The sequence below is a fragment of the Saimiri boliviensis genome, chromosome 9, assembly GCF_048565385.1.
Source record: "Saimiri boliviensis isolate mSaiBol1 chromosome 9, mSaiBol1.pri, whole genome shotgun sequence".
Lineage (NCBI taxonomy): Eukaryota > Metazoa > Chordata > Mammalia > Primates > Cebidae > Saimiri > Saimiri boliviensis.
This window is the reverse complement of record NC_133457.1, coordinates 64565150-64587409: the sequence shown is the minus strand read 5'-3', so window position 1 is coordinate 64587409 and position 22260 is coordinate 64565150. Positions and strand designations below refer to the sequence as shown.

The 22260-nt window shown below is 47.0% G+C and overlaps 2 protein-coding genes across 5 annotated transcripts in view; one reads left to right on the top strand and one right to left on the bottom strand.

Annotated features, from left to right (window-relative positions):
* Positions 1-540: 540 nt before the first annotated feature.
* Positions 541-15619, bottom strand: SLC25A38 (solute carrier family 25 member 38). Of its 4 annotated transcripts, XM_074406061.1 has the most exons (8): positions 15211-15619; positions 13795-13955; positions 8587-8708; positions 7282-7366; positions 6180-6359; positions 5775-5943; positions 2871-3037; positions 541-1357 (listed from the first exon to the last, which is right to left on the bottom strand). In XM_074406061.1, the coding sequence occupies exons 2-8, from the start codon at positions 13876-13878 to the stop codon at positions 1235-1237; spliced, it is 930 nt and encodes a 309-aa protein (XP_074262162.1). In that variant the 5' UTR covers positions 13879-13955; positions 15211-15619; the 3' UTR covers positions 541-1234. The 4 variants fall into 4 exon arrangements, with proteins under 4 accessions (XP_074262162.1, XP_003930931.1, XP_074262163.1 ...); XM_003930882.4 differs by lacking the exon at positions 13795-13955 and having other exon boundaries at positions 15211-15617; XM_074406062.1 differs by lacking the exons at positions 13795-13955; positions 15211-15619 and adding an exon at positions 10661-12574.
* Positions 15620-15636: 17 nt separating this feature from the next.
* The window catches only part of CX3CR1 (C-X3-C motif chemokine receptor 1), a 110798-nt gene continuing 104174 nt past the window's right edge, over positions 15637-22260 (top strand). Inside the window, exon 1 of the mRNA XM_074406059.1 lies at positions 15637-20428. The gene's annotated coding sequence lies outside the window, so the exon portion shown is untranslated. The remainder of the gene's footprint in view (positions 20429-22260) is intronic.

Sequence of the window (22260 nt, the reverse complement as noted above, 5' to 3'; positions counted from 1 at the left end):
CACAATTTTGGCTCACTGCAATCTCTGCCTCCTGGGTTCAAGTGATTCTTTGTGCCTCAGCTTCCCAAGCAGCTGGAATTACAGGCACATGCCACCACACCTAGCTCATTTTTGTATTTTTAATAGAGACGGTTTTACCATCTTGGCCAGGCTGGTCTTGAACTCCTGACCTCATGTGATCTGCCCACCTTGGCCTCCCAAAGTGCGGGGATTACAGGCATGAGCCACTCCACCCACCCTACAGACTGGATTTATATGAAGTATCCAGAAAAGGCTAATAAGACAGAAAGTACATTAGTGGTGGCCTGGGGCTGGGAATGAGGATTAATTACAAATGGCAAGAGATCTGTTTGGGGAATAAAAATGTTCTCAAACTGATTGATAGGATGGTACAGCATCATTCAGTAAAGCCGTTTTTTTTCTTTTTTAATTAGGTTTTAGGGACCTACATAGGTCAAGAACCAGCCACCCTAAAACTATTTTAGAAAAGGGTTGTCTTTTTTTATAAGGCACAAGTAAGGAAAAAAGAAGTATGACATCTTTTAGGTTTTCCAAACAGCTTTCAATGATAAAGTTCAATAAATAAAGCACTTTAATTACAGAAAAAAAAGAAATGCCAGAATTTAGAGGTAAAACAGTACAGGGGCCTAGACCAGAAAATTTTATTTGGACATTCAGAGGCTAGAAAGCCACTGTCCCATTCTCCAGAGCCTCTGAGAAGTGGACTGAGAAGCAGTTCAAAAAGGGCATCTCTTCCTCCTCATCCTACCATCACCTCAGTCAGTCTGTGACCTGGTGACAGTGACTCCTCTCCTCACATCCAGTCCTCCCTGGCTGGAGCTCCTCAGGCCCAGCAGGCAGCTTACAGCTTCTCTGGCTTTGCGATTCCTTGCCCAAGAATGTACCCAAGGAGACCCTGTGGTGTAGGTGGGAGGCTGAAGTGCAGCCACCTGACAGAGCTCTCGGAAAACGCCTCTCCAAGTAGCCTCTGAGGGTATGCAAAGCTCTCTCCTGACTCCCCAGTGTGCTGTATGTATTAGTGACTCCTCTTTTGGAGATTCTGAAGGGTCAAATCAGGTCCAGCTATTTTCTCAGTTACCAAAGGCAAAGGCAACACAATTTCTGCCTGGCTTTCCAGGTAGGACTTCATCTTACTGCAGGTAGAGAGAAGCAGCAGCCCTCTGCAGAAACCAAGCAGGGCAATAGGTGTCACCCCTTCCCAGGCCTCTCTTGGTCAGGACTTCAGGCCCATTTTGGCCATCATCTCTTCATACACTGTCCATGCCATTGCTGCCATCAGAGTTCTGCGGAGGGCTCGGGGGATGCCACCTTGGAAGAAGCCACGTAGTCCATAGTCCTATGGTGAAAATAAATGTCAGAACTCTGGAAGCAAAGTAGCAATGCAATTAATTATCCACTTGGTACCAGAGTGAGAGTCTCTGCTACTCCATGTTTAAGACTTACTTCATGCCCAAATTATGAATAATGGGTCCAAGAACACAACTAATGAACTTAAAAGCCTTTTTTTTTTTTTCTTGTAGTTGCTGTACTTACCTTTTTAGGCCTGCTGTCTAGGCGAGTTTCTTAGCTGAAAATCTTTATGCAGGGTTGCTATGTAGTTGTGCAGTTTGTATACTGTACAGAAGTACTAAGGGCCAAGTAGCAGATGAAATCCAGGCAGAGACCTGCTTGCCAAGCCCTGGATCCTGGATCCGGGCTGAAGGAAAAGGTGCCTTCTTGTTATTTGTCAATCAGGAGGGAGTATCTTTTTGTAATTCACTGTATGCTCTTTGGGGCCCTATCTTCATATGAATTAAAGACAAAATGCTCCTTCCTCCTCCCTCATAATCTGGGTTTCACATATACTAAAGAAAATATTTTAAAACTTTATGATTTTAGATATAGAGATAAAAACACAAATTCACTTTTACCTTTAGCAAGAATATCTGCTTTGTGATAACAACATGTGTTCTAAAAGAGCCAATCCAGTGGCTTATAAATAGTACTTAGTGCACTATTCATCTACTGTAATTTTCTTTTAAATTTAAATAGAGACAAGGTCTCCTTATATTGCCCATGCTGGTCTTGAACCCCTGGGCTTGAGGGATCCTCCTGCTTCAGCCTCCTACAGTGCTGGGATTACCAGCATGAGCCACCACACCCAGCCTCTACTGCGCTTTTTATCTTCAATTATACCATTTGTCCATTTATATTAGAGAAAACTTGTCCAACTTCTTCAGCCCGCAAATGCAGCCTAACACAAATTCGTAAACTTTCTTAAAACATTATGAGATATTTTTTTTCGGTGACATTTTTTCTTTAGCTCATCAGCTATCATTAGTGTTAGTGTATTTTATATGTGGCCCAGGACAATTCTTCTTCCATTGTGGCCCAGGGAAACCACAAGACTGGACACCTATATATTACAGCAAACTGCTAGAATAAAATAATGTGTTTGTGTTTTTTCCCCCTCTGACTATATAGTATTTTACCCTAGGCCCTCAATTAGAGTACTAATTTCACCCAGATTTCCTGATTCAATAAGTTTGGGGTAGAGTTCAGCAATTTGCAAGTTTAACAGATATCACAGTTGTTCCTAATGTGTCTCCACCCCCCAAAAAATACCAGTTTTGTGGTTCTCAACCTTAAAACATATTAAAATCACTGAGGAACAGTTAAAAAAAAAAAACTGGGGTATCATGCCCCTAGACATTCTGATATAGTTGGCCTAGATTTTAACCTGGGCTTGGGGGGTTTTAAAAGCTCTCCAGGCCTAGAGGAGACTTTAATGTGAAAGAAGGGTAAGAACTACTGCTCTAGAAAGAGATCCTTAAACACCACAAGAACCAGTACTTATTCTATAGTCTTACTTTGAAAATAAATGTTACTGCCTGGCCAATCCATTGAAACTTCAGTGGGTAAAGCTGCATATGGGTTTTGATAACATCTGCAGGTTGAGTTACCAGTGAAGCCAGAATACCAGCAAATATCCCACAGCTGAAATTCGTAATAGGAATAAGGGTTGCATCCACCTGGTCTGAAATAGAACAAGGGTAACGTGATTATAGATCTTATATTCATCACATAAAGGTCAATGAAAGTTGCCCGCTAATTCTTCCTCAAACCAAGAAAGGTATGAATTCAAATAAGGCTAAGAATTAAAAACTTAAAAGGTACAACTAGTAACTATATGTAGACGGAATGCTAGAGATAGAAAAGCACCTTTTTCAAAACACCATCACAGTAATTGACTCAGGCAAGAATCATTACTCGATGTTAAAATGTGTGGGAAAAAGAAACAGGATGTTTATATAGATTCAAAGTTACCTTCCCACAAAGATACTTAGACATTATAAGGAGAAAAACAGGTGAGTTTTCAGGGAAGATACCTGTCAGTATCTTATCCAAGTGATAAAGTGTTACTATCACTCATAATGGGTCAAATTGATGCCATGACCCTCCTGATACAAGTCAGTGAGGATACAACATTACCTATGTGGTCCTCTTGCTAAAAATCTAATCATGAAGAAACTGCAGATAAACCCACAATGAGGTATGCAATTGGCCTATACTCTTGAAAATAAAACACAAGATTACTACGAAGTACATTATTGGGACAAATAGAGACATCGGAATACAGACTATAGGTTAAAGAATTGGGCTACATGCCTATAATCTCAACGCTTTGGGGGGCCAAGGTGGGAGGATCACTTGAACCTGGGCAACATGGTGAAACCCTGTTTCTATTGAAAATACAAAATTAGCCAGACATGGTGGCAGGCACCTGTAATCCCAGCTACTCCAGAGGCTGAGGCACACAAATTGCTTGCACCTGGGAGGACGAGGTTCCAGTGACCTGAGATCACACTGCTGCACTCCAGCCTAGGTAACAAAGCAAGACTGTCTCAAAAAAAAAAAAAAAAAAAAAAAAAAAAAAAAAAAAAAAAAAAAAAAAAACATTATCTGGGTTAAACTTTCTGAATTTCGTAAGATGGTTGTATGAGAGGATGTCCTTATTTGTTGGAAATAGACACTGAGGTACTTAAAAGGGCATCACGTTTCTACCTTACCCTCAAAGGGCAGAAAAAAAATACATATATTGTACTATTCTTCTGGCTTTTTTGTAAGTTTATTTCCAAATACCAGATTGATTTTTTTTTTTTTTTTTTTTTTTTTTTTTGAGAGGGAGTCTTGCTTTGTCACCTAGGCTGGAGTGCAGTGACATAATCTCAGCTCACCGTAACCTCCACCACCTCCCAGGCTCAAGCAATTCTCGTGCCCCAGCCTCCCAAGCAGCTGGGATTACAGGCATGTGCCACCCACGCCCAGCTAATTTTTGTATTTTTAGTAGAGACCAGGTTTTGCCACATTGGCCAGGCTGGTCTCAAACTCCTGGTCTTAAGAGATCCATCCACCTTGGCCTCCCGAAGTGCTGAGATTACAGGTGCGAGCCATCACACCAGGCCTCAGAAATTTTCACGCTTGATCTTAGCCAAAAGGCCAAGAAGCAATGGGCCTCAGAATTTTTACTTTTTATTTTTTGAGACAGAGTCTCGCCCTATCGCCAGGCTGGAGTGCAGTGGTGTGATCTCGGCTCACTACAACCTCCACTTTCCAGGTTCAAGTGATTCTCCTGCCTCAGCCTCCTGAGTAGCTGAGATTACAGGTGCCCACCACCACACCTGGCTAATTTTTGGTATCTTTAGTAGAGACAGGGTTTCACCATGTTGGCCAGTCTGATCTTAACTTGCTGAAATTATCCATAGACACCTTACTGCATGCAGGTTCACTCTATGGATGTGTTTCTAGCACTACTTTGTTCTGCTCGGGTCAATGTTTACTGCCCACCAATTCTGTCCATGTCTGGCCTAACATGAACATGAGCTAACTGGTGTGTGGGGTGGGGTGGGCCTCCCCCCATGCCTGGAGTTTGGCACCTACATCTCCACCTAAATGGAGGGCTCAAAACCATGCTAACTGGGAACAGCAAGGAAGATGAAAATATTATTTTTCTTCAAACTCCTAACTGATTACTGTTTCCCAGACTTTAATGAGAATCACATCAAGTGCTTCTTGAAAAATACAGATTCCTAGGTTATACCCCAACGTTTCTCATCTAAGAGACCTTGGATGGGTCCCAGCAATCTTCAGATCAAATTTGCTAAGTATTGTCGCAGGAACTCTGCAGAGCATGCTTTATTTCCCTCTCCCTCACCCTATCTTCAGCCCCCAAATTATAGTAGTATAAATACTGTTTTCTTTTCTGTTTTTTTTTTTTTTTGAGACGGAGTTTCGCTCTTGTTACCCAGGCTGGAGTGCAATGGCGCGATCTCGGCTCACCGTAACCTCTGCCTCCTGGGTTCAGGCAATTCTCCTGCCTTAGCCTCCTGAGTAGCTGGGATTACAGGCACGTGCCACCATGCCCAGCTAATTTTTGTATTTTTAGTAGAGACGGGGTTTCACCATGTCAACCAGGATGGTCTCGATCTCTTGACCTCGTGATCCACCCGCCTTGGCCTCCCAAAGTGCTGGGATTACAGGCATGAGCCACCGGGCGCGGCCCAATACTGTTTTCTTTAATAGGATGTAGACTCCAAAGGGCAGGGACCAAGTCTGTCATATCTACCTTTGCATCCCAGTTCCTAACATAATCATAATATGGCTCAGTTCCTAACACTCTGCTAAGAGAAACAAATAGTCTCATAACCCAGAGAAAACGGTGAGGATCTGAAATCTCAAGAATAGCTCTTCCCCACACCTTCCTTTATCCCTACCGTGGGGCACTATGTTTTTGGTCTGGTTGTAAAACATCAGGTAGATTCCTGAAAAGGGCGCATCCCGAAGGAGAGTTGCTGTCAGGCCACTGAAGAGGCCCCGGTGCCCCTCGCTGCGATAGATGCTCCTCAGGGCGGCACAGATACTCTCATAGCCATATTTCCCACTCTGCAAAGAGAGCACAGAACCAGTGACTCGCATGGAGACCTGCACTTGAGCACTGAACAAGCAGACTGCAGGTTATGGGGCATTACCAGGAAACCATGGGCTCTAGTTCACATATGGCTTGGTTGACCTCATCAGACTGTGTTGATTATAAATCAGGAGTTGACATCAGTGGTCACTCCCAAAGAGCCCAGTGGCTGAACTGAAGTATCCTGAGGCCTTAAAGCAGTTGAACTCACCTCGTAGCGAGTCTTGATTACAGTGATAGGTGACATACAGACCCCCGCAACTGAGCGAGAGCCCACCCCCAGCATGATCGACTCCAGGGCAGTAGGGGGATGGCCTCGCAAGAAATACTGCTTCAAAGAGTAGAGAGTGCCGAAGTAGATCCCAACGCCAGGGACACATCTCACAATGGACTGCAGAAAAGAGCACAGAGAAAAGAAAATCGAAGACCCAACACTTTAAGTATTGTCTCAGCTGGGTTTTCTCAAAAGACCCCAAGATGATGTGTATGCACGTACTTTGTTTAAGGTATGGAAGGAACACCAATAGGGAAGTGGGGGAACATAAGGTAGGAGGGAAGGCAGTCACTAAAGGGCGTGTTATAAAACCAGTTACTGCTGTGGGCAGCTTAATCCCTTTGGGGAACTCTGGGAATCAGTGTAGAACACACCTCAGAGTTATCCCTCTACCTGAACAAGGAGGGACATGGGATTTTAAACATCAACTCTCGTCTTTCAGTGGTTGGGGACTGCTGCGGGTTAGAAAATCAACTTCACTTAAGTGGTCCTCTTGCTGAAAAGGTAGAACTAAATCTAATCGCAAAGGAACTGCAAAGAAACCCACAGAGTTATATAACTGGCCTATACTCTTGAAAACAAAACACAAAATTACTCTGAAGTACATTATAGGGATAATTAGAGAAATCAGTATATGCATTTCTGATTCAGGTTTGGGCTGGGCACTAATTCCTTGGCACTTCCAGTAAAGTGAGTCCCTAAGGCCAGAAAAAAGCCTTTGAGCAAACAAATGCTGGTGTGGAGGCCCCATCCCACTTTGACGGAAGTGATAAGGGCACGGACAGGTGGGGCACTAGAACCTCTGCTGTAGAGACTGTGCTGCAATAATCAGTCACATCTGAGCATAATGTGCGGATGGAACATCTCCCTGAGCCTGCAAACGGAAGTTAGTGGTAGCATGAGAGATGGGCAGGAAGACCATGTAGTGACGTCCACTGCTTCTTACTCTCACACATCCCTAAGAGCTGGTAAGTGGATGAGAAACGGCAGGTTAGCAAGGAGTGTGTGCAAGAGAACCTAGACCCAGATAGCAGCTTACAGGGGACATCCCTTTCCAAAGGCCCAGAAGACTCTCTGTGCGAACCACCTTCAAGAGCACAGCCAACATCCCAACACGTCTAGACCTGAAAGCAGACAAAATGGAGACAGGAAAGAAAAAAATCACTAAGATCACTTCCTCACAAAACAATTCCCCAAAGACTTCCTTTGCAGACTCATTTCTATGACACTTAACAATCTCCACAACACACGTCGGAGGTACTCTGACTTACTGTGCGTTCATAGGATGGCACACGCATATTTGCTTGTCTATTTACACTGCAAGCAGTGGGATTACCTCCCATTTTATGTATATTTTGTATACTTCCCGCAGCACAGAGCTCAGTATCAGGGCACAAAACAGACAATACAGGCCAGGTGCAGTGTCTCACGCCTGTAATCCCAGCACTTTGGGAGGCTGAGGCGGGCAGATCGCTCGAGGCCAGAAGTTTGAGACCAGCCTGGCCAACATGGCGAAACCCCATCTCTACCCAAAACACAAAAATTAGCTGGGCATGGTGGTGTGTGCCTGTAATCCCAGCTTCTCAGAAGGCTGAGGCAGGAGAATCACTTGAACCTGGGAGGCAGAGGTTGCAGTGAGCCAAGATGGTAGTACTGCACTCCAGCCTGGGCAAGAGAGTGAGACTCTGCCTCAAAAAACAAACAAAAACAAAACCAGACAATATTGATGTTATTTCCAGAAAATCACCTGCTACACTCATGCCAGACAATACAGTTAATAATATCACAAGCTAACACAATAAACTGTAAATGTCAGAGGCAGATTCCAGGAAGTGGCTCAGGAAAGGACCCCATTTAATTAATAAGAAATGTCAAATATAAGGCTGGGCACGGTAGCTCACGCCTGTAATCCCAGCACTTTGGGAGGCCAAGGTGGGTGGATCGCGAGGTCAAGAGATCGAGACCGTCCTGGTCAACATGGTGAAACCCCGTCTCTACTAAAAATACAAAAAATTAGCTGGGCATGGTGGTGCATGCCTGTAATCCCAGCTACTCAGGAGGCGGAGGCAGGAGAATTGCCTGAACCCAGAAGGCGGACGTTGCGGTGAGCCGAGATCGCGCCATTGTACTCCAGCCTGGGTAACAAGAGCGAAACTCCGTCTTAAAAAAAAAAAAAAAAAAAAGAAATGTCAAATATAAAAATTCACAGAACATATGAAAGTTGGGCATGGTCTGTGTTTCTCCCTGAACATCCAACAGAATGGAAATTGACTTAACACAGTAAAGATGCTCCTGTGTCTGAGAAGTTGCTGAAATCAGTTCCCCAGTGAAATGCAGGGCCTACCCATGATCTGAAGGCTGGAGAGTTTGTAGTCGTGTTTTAAGGAGATCCAGAGGCTGGAAAAGGAGGGTAGAGCAGGTCCCACTGATGGAGCCGCACAGGAAAGCCTTGACCACCGGATGTAACTGCAGGACAAGACAATATTGTGTCAGCAGCTCTGCCTGTGTGAGCCTCACCTTTCTCCACACCTGACCAGTGAATTTTTTTATAATGTCTCTTAGAAACTTAACTGGTGTGCCTCATGTTATCATCATACCTCGGAGAGGGGAAAAGCATAGCCAGCCAGAAATTTAAAATACCAGAATGTTGCTGAGGACACTGTATGCTGCAAGAGGTATCTCTGGTCTTAGTGCTGCTGGTAGACATGCTGCTCAGTGGGAGCAAAGCTACTTCCATGCCACTGACCACACTTCCCTATTTGTTCTGACTCAAAAAATTACTGGTCATCTCCCTACCTCTGCAAAAGCAAAGTCAATTCAGCGTAGTGCTTTCACTTGGAATGGCTGATGTGCAGGCTCCCTTGGCTATAGGACCTGTAGATATTTATAGAACCAAGCCAAAGCAAATGAAACCTTAAGCTTACCACTGTGTAAAATATAAGAGCCACTTCCTGTAGATTGTAGTATTTCTTTTATTTAAAACTTCCTCTTTCTCTCTCTCTCTCTCTTTTTTTTTAAGATGGAATCTCACTCTGTCGCCCAGGCTATAGTGCAGTGGCGTGATCTCGGCTCACTGCAACCTCTGCCTCCTGGGTTCAAGCAATTATCCTGTCTCAGCCTCTCAAGTAGCTGGGACTACAGGCATCCGCCACCACTCCTGGCTAATTTTTGCATGTTTAGTAGAGACGGATTTCACCATATTGGTCAGGCTGGTCTCAAACTCCTGACCACAGGTGATCTGCCGGCCTTGGCCTCCCAAAGTGCTGGGAATATAGGTGTGAGCCCCCGTGCCCAGCCACTTTCCCCGTCTCTTAAACCATCCATCTCACTGGACCCTCAGCAGATCACAGAGTCTTACAGACCAGTAATAGCCTCTCCTGGCTTTGCTGCCTCTTCTTCAGCCCATGGACTGTCATACACACTGGCTAATCTACAGACACCACCTGGAAGGGTGGAACTCCTTCAAAGACTAAATGCACCTCCCTTAAGCATGTTCCAGGAGCTGCAGCTTCCAGCACTGGTACTACCATTACAGGACAGCATCCTCTTTCCAGACCCCTAGAACCCAGTAGAATCACAATTGACTACAAAAACATACTTAAAACACAACCAGTGACCTTCTTCCCCCTCCTCCCCTTCCCTAAAATAAATAAATAGATAGCTATTTTCTCCAAAAATGCTTGGCAAATTCATCCTCAAAGATCTTCTCTTCCCTTATTAAATGGCATATTATTTTTAATTAAATAACACACTGTAGCCCTACAATATTAAGATGAACATATATAAAGTTTCCATTATACACTTCACATAACTACTTAACTGGAACTGAAATGTTTGTGATCTGTGGTATTTGCTTAACAGAGAAGACAGTGCATCTCAAATTCCACCAAAGGAGCCAGTTATAACTGGAATTCCTCATAAGACTGTTGGAGGCAGTGGCAGGGAACTCAGGTCATTAAAAACTGGAGTTTACAACCACAATCCAATAATTTCTGAAGTACCAAAGGGTGGTCTGATGAGACAACAGGTAGAACCAAGTAAGGTCTGCATATTCAGCAAGTCCATCCACATCGACTCCCTCTCCCCCAGATGGGCCCTGCTCTTCTGCCAGCCAATATTCCCATGAGTTGTGTCTCCCCAAGACTTTGTGGCATTACTGAGCCCCACTTGCTCACACACTGGGCCTCTCAATCCCACTGGCATCTCCTCTTCTGCCAGGCAACATGCTCCAAAGCATCCATCTTTCCAGCCTGACACTACACCATCTCCACCTGCTCTATGCCAGTCTCTCCGCAGCACCCCCTCCTCCACCACAGTGTGCTGTCCAGCCAAATCTCCTCCACTAACGCAGCCTCTGAGGGCTCGCCAAGCACCTGCTGCACCCCAAGACTCCTTTCTTGTCCCTGTCCTTATCTTACTTGGCCTCTCTGGTGCATGCCATATGGCTGAGCTCCTCTCCTCATAGCTGCTGGCTTCTCTCTCCTTCCCTCCGGCTGCCCTTCACATAGCACTGCTCCTCTTATCTCCTATCAGAGTAACCTCACCCACACCCAGGCTTCACACACATGCTGGTGACGTGCACATCTCCAGCCCAGGCCAGCTCTCCCCTGACTCTGCTAATATCTCTGTCTTGCCTCAGATGGCCCACAGACATCTCAAATTCAACATGTCCAAAATGGGAAACTTGGTCAACACTTCTCCACGCATTTGTCTCTTCTCCAATCCATGCCGGGATACTCCAGGAATCTTGTTGGAAACCTCAGGGACACATAAAACTCACTATGCCTGCTGCTTCACAAGTTCCACTGACTAAGCCCTCAGTCTTCCCAGTCTGGCCTCCACTGATCCATCCTAACAACCTCTGTGGCAGTCTCCAGCCTCAACTCTGCTCCCCGAGTAGCACTGGGCGAGGCATCTAAATACATCACCTCAAAAATCTCACAGCATCTTACGCTCACAGAGGTTACAAATGTGTCCTACATCACAGGGGTGGAAGCCACTGGCCAGGACTTAAAAGTTCATATTCTTTTCACCATATAGCTCAGTCTAAAGTGAAAATCCAGGACACTTAGGCCACCCAGGGCGTTCTATTATTCTCCAGCACTCCCTTCTTGAAATGCTGTCTTCCTTTGGCTTCAGAGGTTAAAACCACCCTGGTTTTCCTCCCACTTCTCTGGCCTCTCCCTTAAGTGAACTATACTCCCATGGCCCTTCATCCACTTCCAGGGGTTCATTTCCACCCTCCCCTCCACATGCTTAGCCTCTCACTGGAGCCCCAGACTCACACGGCCACTTACAGATGTCCCACAGCCACCTCAGATGACGTTTCCAAACCTGAACTCATCTTTCTCCCACACCTCCAACCAGCTCCTCCTCCAAGGTGCCCTGTCCCAGTGAATGCCCTGCCCTTTCTCTGTTTTTCTCAGCCAGAAACCTGAGCACCATCCTTGGACTTGGCCTCTCCATACTTGTTCATTCTACCTCCTAAACAGCTCTCAAATCTACCTACCTATTCCAGCGAAGGGCCCTGTCATCTCTTGCCTTGGTGACTGCTACCACTTCTTCACCCATTTGTCACCTCTATGACCCCTCTAATCCACTCTTTACCCTGCAGCCAGAGGCATCTTTTATGTTATTATTTATTTATTTAGATACAAGATCTTGCTCTGATACCCAGGCTGGAGGCAGTGGCAAAATCATGGCTCACTGCAACCATGACCTCTCGGGGGCTTAGGCGATCCTCCTACCTCAGCCTCACGAGTAGCTGGGACTACAGGTGTGTGTCACCATGCTCAGCTAATTTTTTCTAGAGACGGGGTTTTGCTACATTGCACAGGCTGGTCTCAAACTGGACTCAAGAAATCTACCCACCTCTGCCTCCTAAAGTGCTAGCATTACAGGCGTGAGCCAGCGTGCCCAGCCTGAGTCATCTTTTAAAACTGCAAATTTGATCACACTGCTTTCAGGAATAAAACCCTTCAATGAAAGACAATGTTTTGTGAAATCTGAAGTTACTAGCTTAAAAATAAAACAAAAAAAAAAGGAATAAAAATACAAGTAATGGTCAGGCACCGGTGGCTCATGCCTGTAATCCCAGCACTTTGGGAGCCCGAGGTGGGTAGATCATGAGGTCAGGAGTTCAAGACCAGCCTGGTCAACATGGTGAAACCCCGTCTCTACTACAAATAGAAAAATTAGCTGGGCGTAGTGGCAGGCACCTGTAATCCCAGATACTCAGGAGGCTGAGGCAGAGAATTACTTGAACCCGGGAGGTGGAGGTTGCAGTGAGCCGAGACTGTGCCACTGCACTCCATCCTGGGTGACAGAGCAAGGCTGTGACTCAAAAAAAAAAAAAAAAAAAAAAACCAAAATAAAAACAACAAAAAAAAACAACCAAACAACAACAAAAAAACCAAATACAAGTAATGACAAATGTATTAGGAACTACAGAATATCCCACAAATTTGTCTTTAATACTTACTGCATTATAGCTTTAAAAACCCAACCAAGCCAATCCTTTAATTGGTTCAGATTCCTCTCAGGATAAAGTCCACACTGCTGGTCGTAAGGCCTTTCATGAATCACAGGGCTCCTGCTTGCTGTTTTCTTGTTCTCGCCCTCCCGCCCACACACTCCGCAGCCATACTGGCGGACTCACCTTGCTTTCACCTCTGAAAACTGACTCCTTGTGATGCCCTAGCTCCTCTCTTGCTTCCTAGCTCCTCCATGTCCAAGTTCAGTGCCTCTCCTTGGGGCTTCTGCAGCAGCACCTAGGCCCATCTCCCTTATGGCTGTGTGTCCAAGACAGAGAGGTCACATTCCCGCCTGTCTTGTTCATGGTGGTATCTCAAGAACTGACCTCAGAGCCTGGTGCACAGTAGGTGTTCAACACTGACAACGAAACAAATCTTGCCACCTAGCAGGAAACCTCATGCTCTCCCTCTGAGCACAATCCCACAGGACAAGGCTCAGTGGACCCTGTATGCCTCATTCCAGGATGTTAATCTCCCCACCTTCCTCCAGGACCCTTGCTCTAGCAAGGCTATAGGAATGACTGCAATTACAGTTTCCCGGCAATTCTAGGCGCTGCTGCCCCAGTGCTCACACAAGTGTTGTGTTCAATTTGTTTTAAGGCTTCTGTCCTTCACCTTCCCATCCTTGATTGCAGGAAATATCTTCATAATCTCTTTAATTTTACAGCACAGTGACTGGATATGTTATTGACTCAAATGATTGAGCCAATAATGTTTTTAGCTTTGTAATTTTCCAAGTCCATTCGCAGATGATGTTATTTATACTAGCGGTATAGATTAACCTCTAATAGGCAAAAACAAAACAAAAACAAAAAACCACCCTCCCAACAGGTAATATTGAATGGTCTTAAGATTTTGTCAATGGTGAATGGCACACATCCTTTGCGAGTGAACTTAATTTTTAAAAAGGAGCTCAAGGCCAGGCGGGGTGGTTCACTCCTGTATTCCCAGCGCTTTGGGAGGCTGAGGCGAGCAGATCACTTGAGGTCAGGAGTTCAAAACCAGCTTGGCTAACATACCTGCAGGCCAGGCGTGACGGCACCTCTAAGTGCCCGCCTTCCAACGGTTTGCTGGGACGGCCAGTGGTCCGCAGGCAACGCCATGCCTACTCCAGCGTTTGACTGGTCGCCACCCACGGCCCGGCTGCTATTGATGGAGGCGGGGCTGGTGGAGTGGTTGCCTGGTGGGTGGAGTTGGAGTGCTGTTGTCATTAATACTCATTGAATCATAATTTTAAAAACCCAACCAAACCAATACCTTTTAACTGGTTCATACCCGTCTCTACTAAAAATACAAAAATTAGCCGGGCGGGGTGGCGCACGCCTGTAATCCCAGCTACTTGGATGGCTAAGACAGGAGAACTGGTTGGACCCGAGGGTCAGAGGTTTCAGGGACCTGAGACGGCGCCACTGCACTCCAGCCTGGGCGACAGTGCGAGACTCCGTCTCAAGAAAACGGGTAGCTCAAAGATAGTCAAGGTAAATAAAAATGCAGTTTGTTTTCAAGGGGAGAAAGAGGAGGGCATAAACAATGATACACACACAAAAGAAATAAGTAACACATAAAAGTGCAAACCAGCTCCTCAAGCACTTCCTACTCCCCTTAAAAAAAGTACCCTAAGTTCATTTCAGATCTGGAGGCGAGCGCTGGAGAGCTCTGAAAAAGGTAAGCAGGTTTTCAGGTTTGCAAAGACGTCAACATAGTCACCACTGCCGCCGTCTGGTCCTCGAAGGGGAAAAAAAAAAAAAAGGCGCATTCTGCCCCCACCTCCGGCGCCAGACGTCGGAGCGAGCAGCAGCCGCCGGGCCCCAGCCCTTAAGCGCCCAAGACCGGCGGCACCCGGACTCCACCCACCAGCCAGCCCCGCCTCCGCCTCCGCCAATAGCGGCCCGGCGGCCCGGCCACGGCGACCAATCGAACGCCGGAGGGGGCGTGGCGTCGTCCGCGGACAGCGCGCCGCCTGAGCCCGCACTCGGAGGTGCAGCCAAGCCAGTGTCGCGGGTATCAGCACCGCCGCCCGCGGGAGCGCAGCGGTACCCGGCCGGCTCCCGGCGGCTTCTCGGCGCTATGACCAGGCCTTGTGACCATCCCAAATCTGCCCAGGTGCCCTCCCACCTCCGCCACTGCTGGCATCCTACCGGCGCCTCGTGGGGGTCGCGCGGGCACACTCCCCGCTCAGGCCGGGGCAATTCCGCCCTCAACCGGGACTCCGGCCCCGCAGCTCCTGCCCCCAGGACTGGGCTGCAGCTGCTGCCCCCTCCTCCCTCCCCGCACCCTTCTCAGTCTCCTTTGTCAAACTCCTCCCCCGCTGCATCCTCGACCCTGAGCGCAGCTGGGGCGCGGAAAAGGGTGGCGGAGCCGTAGCAACGCTCCAAATTCTCCCGCGCGAGCCCGCGGTTCGGATCCCTGCCTTTCCTGCCCCGCAGTGCCCTCACCATAAGCGTTTCCACCGAGTCTCCGACATCTTGCGGTTGCAGCAGCGACGGACGTGAGTTCTGAATCATCGGAGAGGAGGCCCGCGAGTGCTCTGGGCCCAGGGTGCGGTGGATGGGCGCTCGGACCCCGCCCTGCAGACCTAGAGGAAGGCCGGGGGATGGCGCCGGCCGGGAGACGCGCTCCAAGCCGCGGGCTCTCTGACGCCTGCGCCTGCAAGCACTCAGCCGCCGGGCTCTGGGCCTGCGCGTCCCGAGGCTGCGGGCGCGGAACGATCCCGCCGCGGGAACCACGCGCCGCTTTTCACCCGCGCCGCAGACTTCGCGGCTTTGCTCTCCTGCCCATCCTGCCCCGCCGCAGGCCTCGGCACTGGAGGTGAGCTTCTGTGTATCCCGAGCTGGAGGAACTCTGCAGAACGGGAGGTTTCGCTTCCGGGTGGGACGCTCGTCACGTGAGGGTGTTCTTAGTGCCCCCTGGTGAGAACGCCCGGGACTGCAGGGTCCCTGCACCCAGAACTTGATGGGGCGTCTGCGGGCAACTTTTGCTTTTGCGTGGAACGTCTGAACGTATTTATAGTCCAGACCCGGTCTGCCCCAGTGAGGGGTAACACTAGGCGACCGGGGCTATTGATTGACCAATCAATCTTTTAAATCTGCTTCTCGTTTAACAGGCGTTTTTGTTTTGACAGGACCATATTTCCCTTTAAATGCTGAAAACTTAGCGCAGGAATTGATGTGTACTGTATGCATAAACCGTACGCTGAATAGCTAAGACTGATAAAGTAAAATCTCAGTGATTTTTATATGTTGAAATGATATTGTGGGTATATTGGGTTAGCTGAAATATATTATTAAAATTCACCTCAGGCCGGGCACGGTGGCTCAGGCCTGTAATCCCAGCACTTTGAGAGGCCCAGTCCGGAAGATCGTTTGAGGGAGCCAAGGAGTTCGAGACCAGTGTGGACAACAAAGCGAGACCCCCGTCTCTAAAACAAATAATAGCTTCACATGTTTCTTTTTAAGTGTGGCTAGTAGAACATTTAAGCTTTAACATGTGGCTCCCATTACATTTCTGTAGGATAGCGCTGGTCTAGTTGGTTAAAATTCTGGTTTATTGCTCACCTGGAATCTGTCAATAGCTTTTTTGGTCTCCCCAATTCCCCTTATGCCTGTTTGGCTGATCCATGGAAAAGTATTACTGCTGGGATCCTGACACTTTTATTCAAAGTTCAAGCATACACCTTCAGTGACCCTGGGAATTTGAAGAATAAAGTCCAAGCTTTTCATAGCAACCTTTGCCACTTTCCACATGCATTCATCACCCAAGAACTCTAGAGCAGAAAAGAAACTGATGACTTAGGGAGCAAGATAATATTTTTTGAGGCTTAATTCCTGTGCTGCTGAGGTACGTAGAACTGGCAAGAAAGTGGTCTTAGAGGAGATTATTTCCAAAGAGGATTAAGGAAAGTATAAACATTTTTTAAAAATTACAAACCTGCCTGGTGGTCGAATACTTTGCTACCTTTTGTTCTAAGCTGCAAGGTTCATTTTCCTTGTGCAGTGCTGATGTTGATAACTATGCACTGAAAGTCTGCTCTGCCACCCAGGCTGGATGGAGTGCAATGGCAAGATCTCGGCTCACTGCAACCTCCACCTCCCAGGTTCAAGTGATTCTCCTGCCTCAGCCTCACAAGTAGCTGGGATTACAGGCATCCACTGCCATGCTTGGCTAATTTTTTATATCTTTGGTAGGGACGGGGTTTCACCATGTTGGCCAGGCTGGTCTCAAACTCCCAACCTCGTGATCTGCCTGCCTCGGCCTCCCGAAGTGCTGGGATTACAGGTGTGAGCCACCACCCCCAGCCTGAAACTTCTTTTTAAAGGAAGACCTAATTCCACCCTGACACCTGCCCCACTCCCTGCGCCAATTCCATAAGCCAAGAATTCCTACTTTTGAGAAATCATATGTTGGCATATTTTAGAGACTGCTTTTGGCCACTCTGGGTGTGGAGCATAGGTGGGACCTAGAGTGAAAGGTGGCTGTCCACTGCCTCACCCTTCCACGTATGCCTGCTTAGCTATGTGCTCAGAAGAAATGGGCTGGCTTTCAAGGGTGGCAGCTGGCAGATTTCCCTCTGTGTCTGTTTCTCCATGCTTACTCATAACTCTAAAGCCCACAGGCCCTTCTGTTCCCCCATCTTCTCCCCTGGATGCTTGTGGGATGCAGAGGTGTATAATGATCATGGGAAAGGAGCATCGCTCATCCTCATCGGCAGATGAGGAGTGGGAGTTCTGGAGCAGTATTTACTAAATTGCAAGGTTGGAGGAGTGGACTTTTTTAAAAAAAGAAAACATTGTGTATGACCTTAATTCAAAACAAGGTCATTAGAGTAAGGCAAGCCTTAATGGATTTATCTGCAGTCAGGGGAAGGTGATTTGGCTCTTACGACCTAACTTCCCCCAATTACACACTGAGTCCCTCAAAGACCCAAAGTGGCTCTTGTTTTCTGGATTGTATAATCGGGTTACATGATGCTTTCCCATCCCAAGGATTGCAGACACCCTCTACCCAGGAAGAAATACACATGTATCAGTTTGGATACATGGCCTCCTCTTAAAACTTTATTTCCAGCAAGTCTTGACATCTTGAGGAGTTTCCACTATCTGAGAAGGAAAAGGCTGCGGTCCACAGAGGAAGCTGGAGGTGAACAGCAGAGACAGAGGCTGGTCACATAGTGGCTTTGGCTTCCTGTCTGCCTGTCAGAGCGGGAGGAGGTGGGTCTTGTGCCTTACATCTGTGTCACTTCATTTGTAAGAAGATGGAGGCCGGGCGCGGTGGCTGAAGCCTGTAATCCCAGCACTTTGGGAGGCCGAGGCGGGTGGATCATGAGGTCGAAAGATCGAGACCATCCTGGTCAACATGGTGAAACCCCATCTCTACTAAAAATACAAAGAAAACTAGCTGGGCGTGGTGGCGCATGCCTGTAATCCCAGCTACTTAGGAGGCTGAGGCAGGAGAATTGCCTGAGCCCAGGAGGCGGAGGTTGCGGTGAGCCGAGATCGCGCCATTGCACTCCAGCCTGGGTAACAAGAGCAAAACTCCATCTCAAAAAAAAAAAAAAAAAAAAAAAAAAAAAGAAGATGGCTGGAATGGTGAAGAGCACATAGGTAAATCACTGCCCCCACCCCCTATGCTTCCAGAAAACCAGCTCAGCAAGATCTTTCTACCCACCTGGAGCCAGAACTGTTTCTGGAAATATCTAAATTCTTCTACTGATGCCAAAACAATGAGGCCAGACTTTGCCTTTTAGAAACCAGTAGAGGATTGAGAGGGGAGATGCTGTGCATGCTCTCTGCCACAACGTCCCCTGCTGTCCATCTTCATAAGCCTCTCTATGCCTATTGGCCTGTCAGGTCTTATGGGCATCTTATGATGGTCTTCATCTTTTAATTCATGGAGGCTCCTCTCCATCTGAACATCCGCTCCCATTCAAAACACATACAACCTGAAATAGAAGCCTGAGTCTGCAGGTGCACTGTCTTCACTGGGAGCGGGGGAAGGGGTGGGCGGAAACCGCTCTCTGCCTGATCACAAGGATGGGTGAATACTGCAGAAAAAGAATTCTAAGGGCTTTTACAGAAGCTTCCACAAAGAGGATGGTCCTGTCACTGCTTTGGGCTTCACAAGAAAACAACACCTTTCTTCCTCTGTGCCAGTGACTCCTGCCTCTAACCTCACCCTCGAGTCAAGGGTAACTGGGCTACGAGAGTTAGAGGGGCTTACAAGCTGGTATCCAGGGGAGGGGCAGGTGACTCTGTGGGATGGATGTGTTCCCGCAGGAGTGAGGGCCTCGGGTTCTACTCCAAGGACCAAGCTTTCAGGGGCAGTGGAAGGGAGAGGAGCTGTGATGCCTGCCCAGGCGGGGTGGCATTTTGTGTGTTGCCATCAAATATATGGAAGCCACAAGTCACTCTGTCAACATTTCGACAAACCAGTTCCCCATCTTCTGGAAAAATCAAACTCCTCTTGTTTTCCTGCTGTCTTCGCAATGAGGAAACAGGCAACGTTTTGGCTAAAAGTTTATAAACAAAAGCACATATTTTCTGGTCACAATTCTTCTAGGTATTGATTGATCTGAACTTCCGATAGGGGTGAGTAGGAGCCACCTGCGATTTGCTTCTAGCTCTATCCATATGTGGAAGGTTTTTTTTTTTTTTAATCTTTAGCAGAATGACTTTATTTATAAGCAAGCATCTTGTGTAACAGTTTTATGTGTCAATTTGGCTAGACTATAATACCCAGTTTTCAGTTCAGCACTAATCCAGGTGTTGCTGTGAAGATTCAATTAAACGCTAATCCAGGTGTTGCTGTCAAGTAGCTGGGATTACAGGAACCTGCCACCATGCTCGGTTAATTTTTTGTATCTTTAGAAGAGACGGGGTTTCACCATGTTGGCCAGGCTGGTCTCCAACCTCTGACCTTGTGATCTGCCCGTGATTTTGTAGATGTGGTTAACCTCTGTAATTGATTGGCTTTAAGTAAAGGAGATTATCTTTCAGAGTCTGGCTGAAAAGATAATCAGGACACACATTTTCCTGACGGATCCTCCTTGTTTCCCCCCTTAAAGGGTAGAGGATATCTCCTGCTCTTTTCTGTGTGTCCTTAAGAGACCACTGAGGCAGAATAATGCTGTAAAAAAGAAAGTGGACTTTGGAATGAGGAACTGATTCTGTATCTGATCCTGGTTTTGTCACCTGCTAGCTGTGTATTCACCTCAGCTTTCTTTCTTTTCTTTCTTTTTTTTTTTTTTTTTGACACAGGTCTTGTTCTGTTGCCTAGGCTGGAGTGCAGTGGTGCAATCTCAGCTCACTGCAACCTTTGCCTCCTGAGCTCAAGTGATTCTCCTGCCTCAGCCACCTGAGTAGCTGGGATTACAGGTGCATGCCACTACGGCCAGCTGATTTTTGTATTTTTAGTAGAGACGGGGTTTTGCCATGTTGGCCAGGCTGGTCTCGAACTCCTGACCTCATGTGATCCACCCACCTTGTCCTCCCAAAGTGCTGGGATTACAGTCATGAGCCGCCACACTCAGCCTGCTTTTCTTGTTTTCATTTTTGTTTCTTTTTTCTTTTTTTTTGAAACAGGTCTTGCTCTATTGCCCAGGCTGGAGTGTGTTAAAACTTGTACTCTGAATGAAGAGACCCTTCAAACAGGCTTTGTGTGAGTAATATGGCTGTTTATTCACCCAGGTGCCAGTGGGCTGAGACCAGAAAGAGAGTCAGTGGAGGGCAGTGGGATAGGAGTTGCTTTTATAGCTTTGGGCGGTTTTTGCAAGCCGGGAGGGCGTCATGGGTCATGGGTTCTGGAGTCACAAGGTTGACCAAAGTCCAATGGCCTTATCAATTGGGGCAATAAGGAACAATAGAGACTGTCTCAGAGTTAAGTAGGCGCCGGCAGGGGTTCTTTCTTCCTCTTTTCATGGTCTTCCAGTTACTTCAGGTTTTCTAATTGCAGGAGCCATCCGGAGGTGTACATGCATGTTGCAGGGCTTGCCATGGCATCCATGGCGTGGTTGGACCTTACAGAGTGCAGTGGCACAGTCGTGGCCCGATGCAGCCTTGAACACCCAGGCTCAAGCGATCCTCCCACCTAAGCCTCCTGAGTAGCTGGGACTACAGTCCCGCACCACCATGCCTGGCTGATTTTAAAACTTTTTTTTTTTTTTGTAGAGATGACATCTTGCCATGTTTCCTAGCCTGGTCTTGAACTCCTCCTGGGCTCAGTCTTTCTGTGTTGGCCTCCCAAAGTGCTGGGATTACGGGCATGAGTCACTATGCCTGGCCCACCTCAGCTTTCTTATTTGTCAACTTGGAGATGATATTACCTGCCTCCCAGGATTATTGTAAAAATCAAATGAAAGAATGTTTATGGAAGTGTTTTCCTAAAGAGCTAATTAAATATAAGGAATTATAAGTACGGTAATGTAAGGTTAGCCAAGAGAAAGGACAAATAGACCTAAAGTCAGGCAAGCAAGTGTATTGACCTGCCAGGCTGCCCTGTAACAATCAGAGGAGGCAGCCCTGAGCTTACAAAACAAGGGGTTTATGTGGGGTGAGAGGGGCTTAAGGGAGTCTCCAGACTAAGATAATCTATCAGCTTGTAACAAGCACAAATTGGTTATCAGCTTGTGAGAGACTTACATCATCCTGTGACTTTTGTGGCGGCAGTTAAAAAAAACAGGATTTTACAGGTATGTGTAAAACAAGAATTTACAAGTACATGTAACAAAGGTTTGTTTCCCATGACCTCTCCCGCACTGCCCAGATGGCTGTTATCACTGCCAGATGGCTGTTATCAGGCTTCGCTCAGCGTGGCAGGTCTGGCAGCCTTGCTGCGGCCCCTAGATAAGAGTTTAGGAATGCAGCTGCAGAACAATCAGGGTGGAGGTCAGCTGAGGGGGTTTTGCGGGGCAGCTTGTCCCTGACAAGTAAAGTAATGATATTTGTGTAATTATTTATGGACTGAGTTAAATATTTACAGGCAACTTTGTTAGCTTTATTTAAACCAGAGGTGGCCAAAAATAGCTCATCATCATCCTATGTAGAATATTTTTATTTTTGAACACGTCAACCATCTTCAAGCTTGTTACCTTGTCCTTGGATGAAAAAGGAACGTCTAAAAATTTTAGACTGGTTCATGTGAAAATCAGAAGTAAAAACTTCTCTTTGCAATCAAGATTGCTGCATCCATATTTTCCATCATAATACACCAAATAATCTCATACCAGCTTGCTCCTAACTTGAACCCAGGCAAGGAAAACAGACCTCTTGAAGGTGATGGTCATTGTCCCTGTAAAGACTGCACTGGCACTGTGATATGCTGCCATGAAAAGTGTGGGGTCTAGCATGGTCCCCAGCACATCTCCATGGAGAATCTTGCAGAGCCAGGTGAGGGGAGAAAGTCATCATCACTCGGCTCCTCACGGCCAGGTGCTGGTGAGGTGAGATGCTGACTAGTTCCCTGCAAACCATGGCCGGAGTCTGGCATCACTC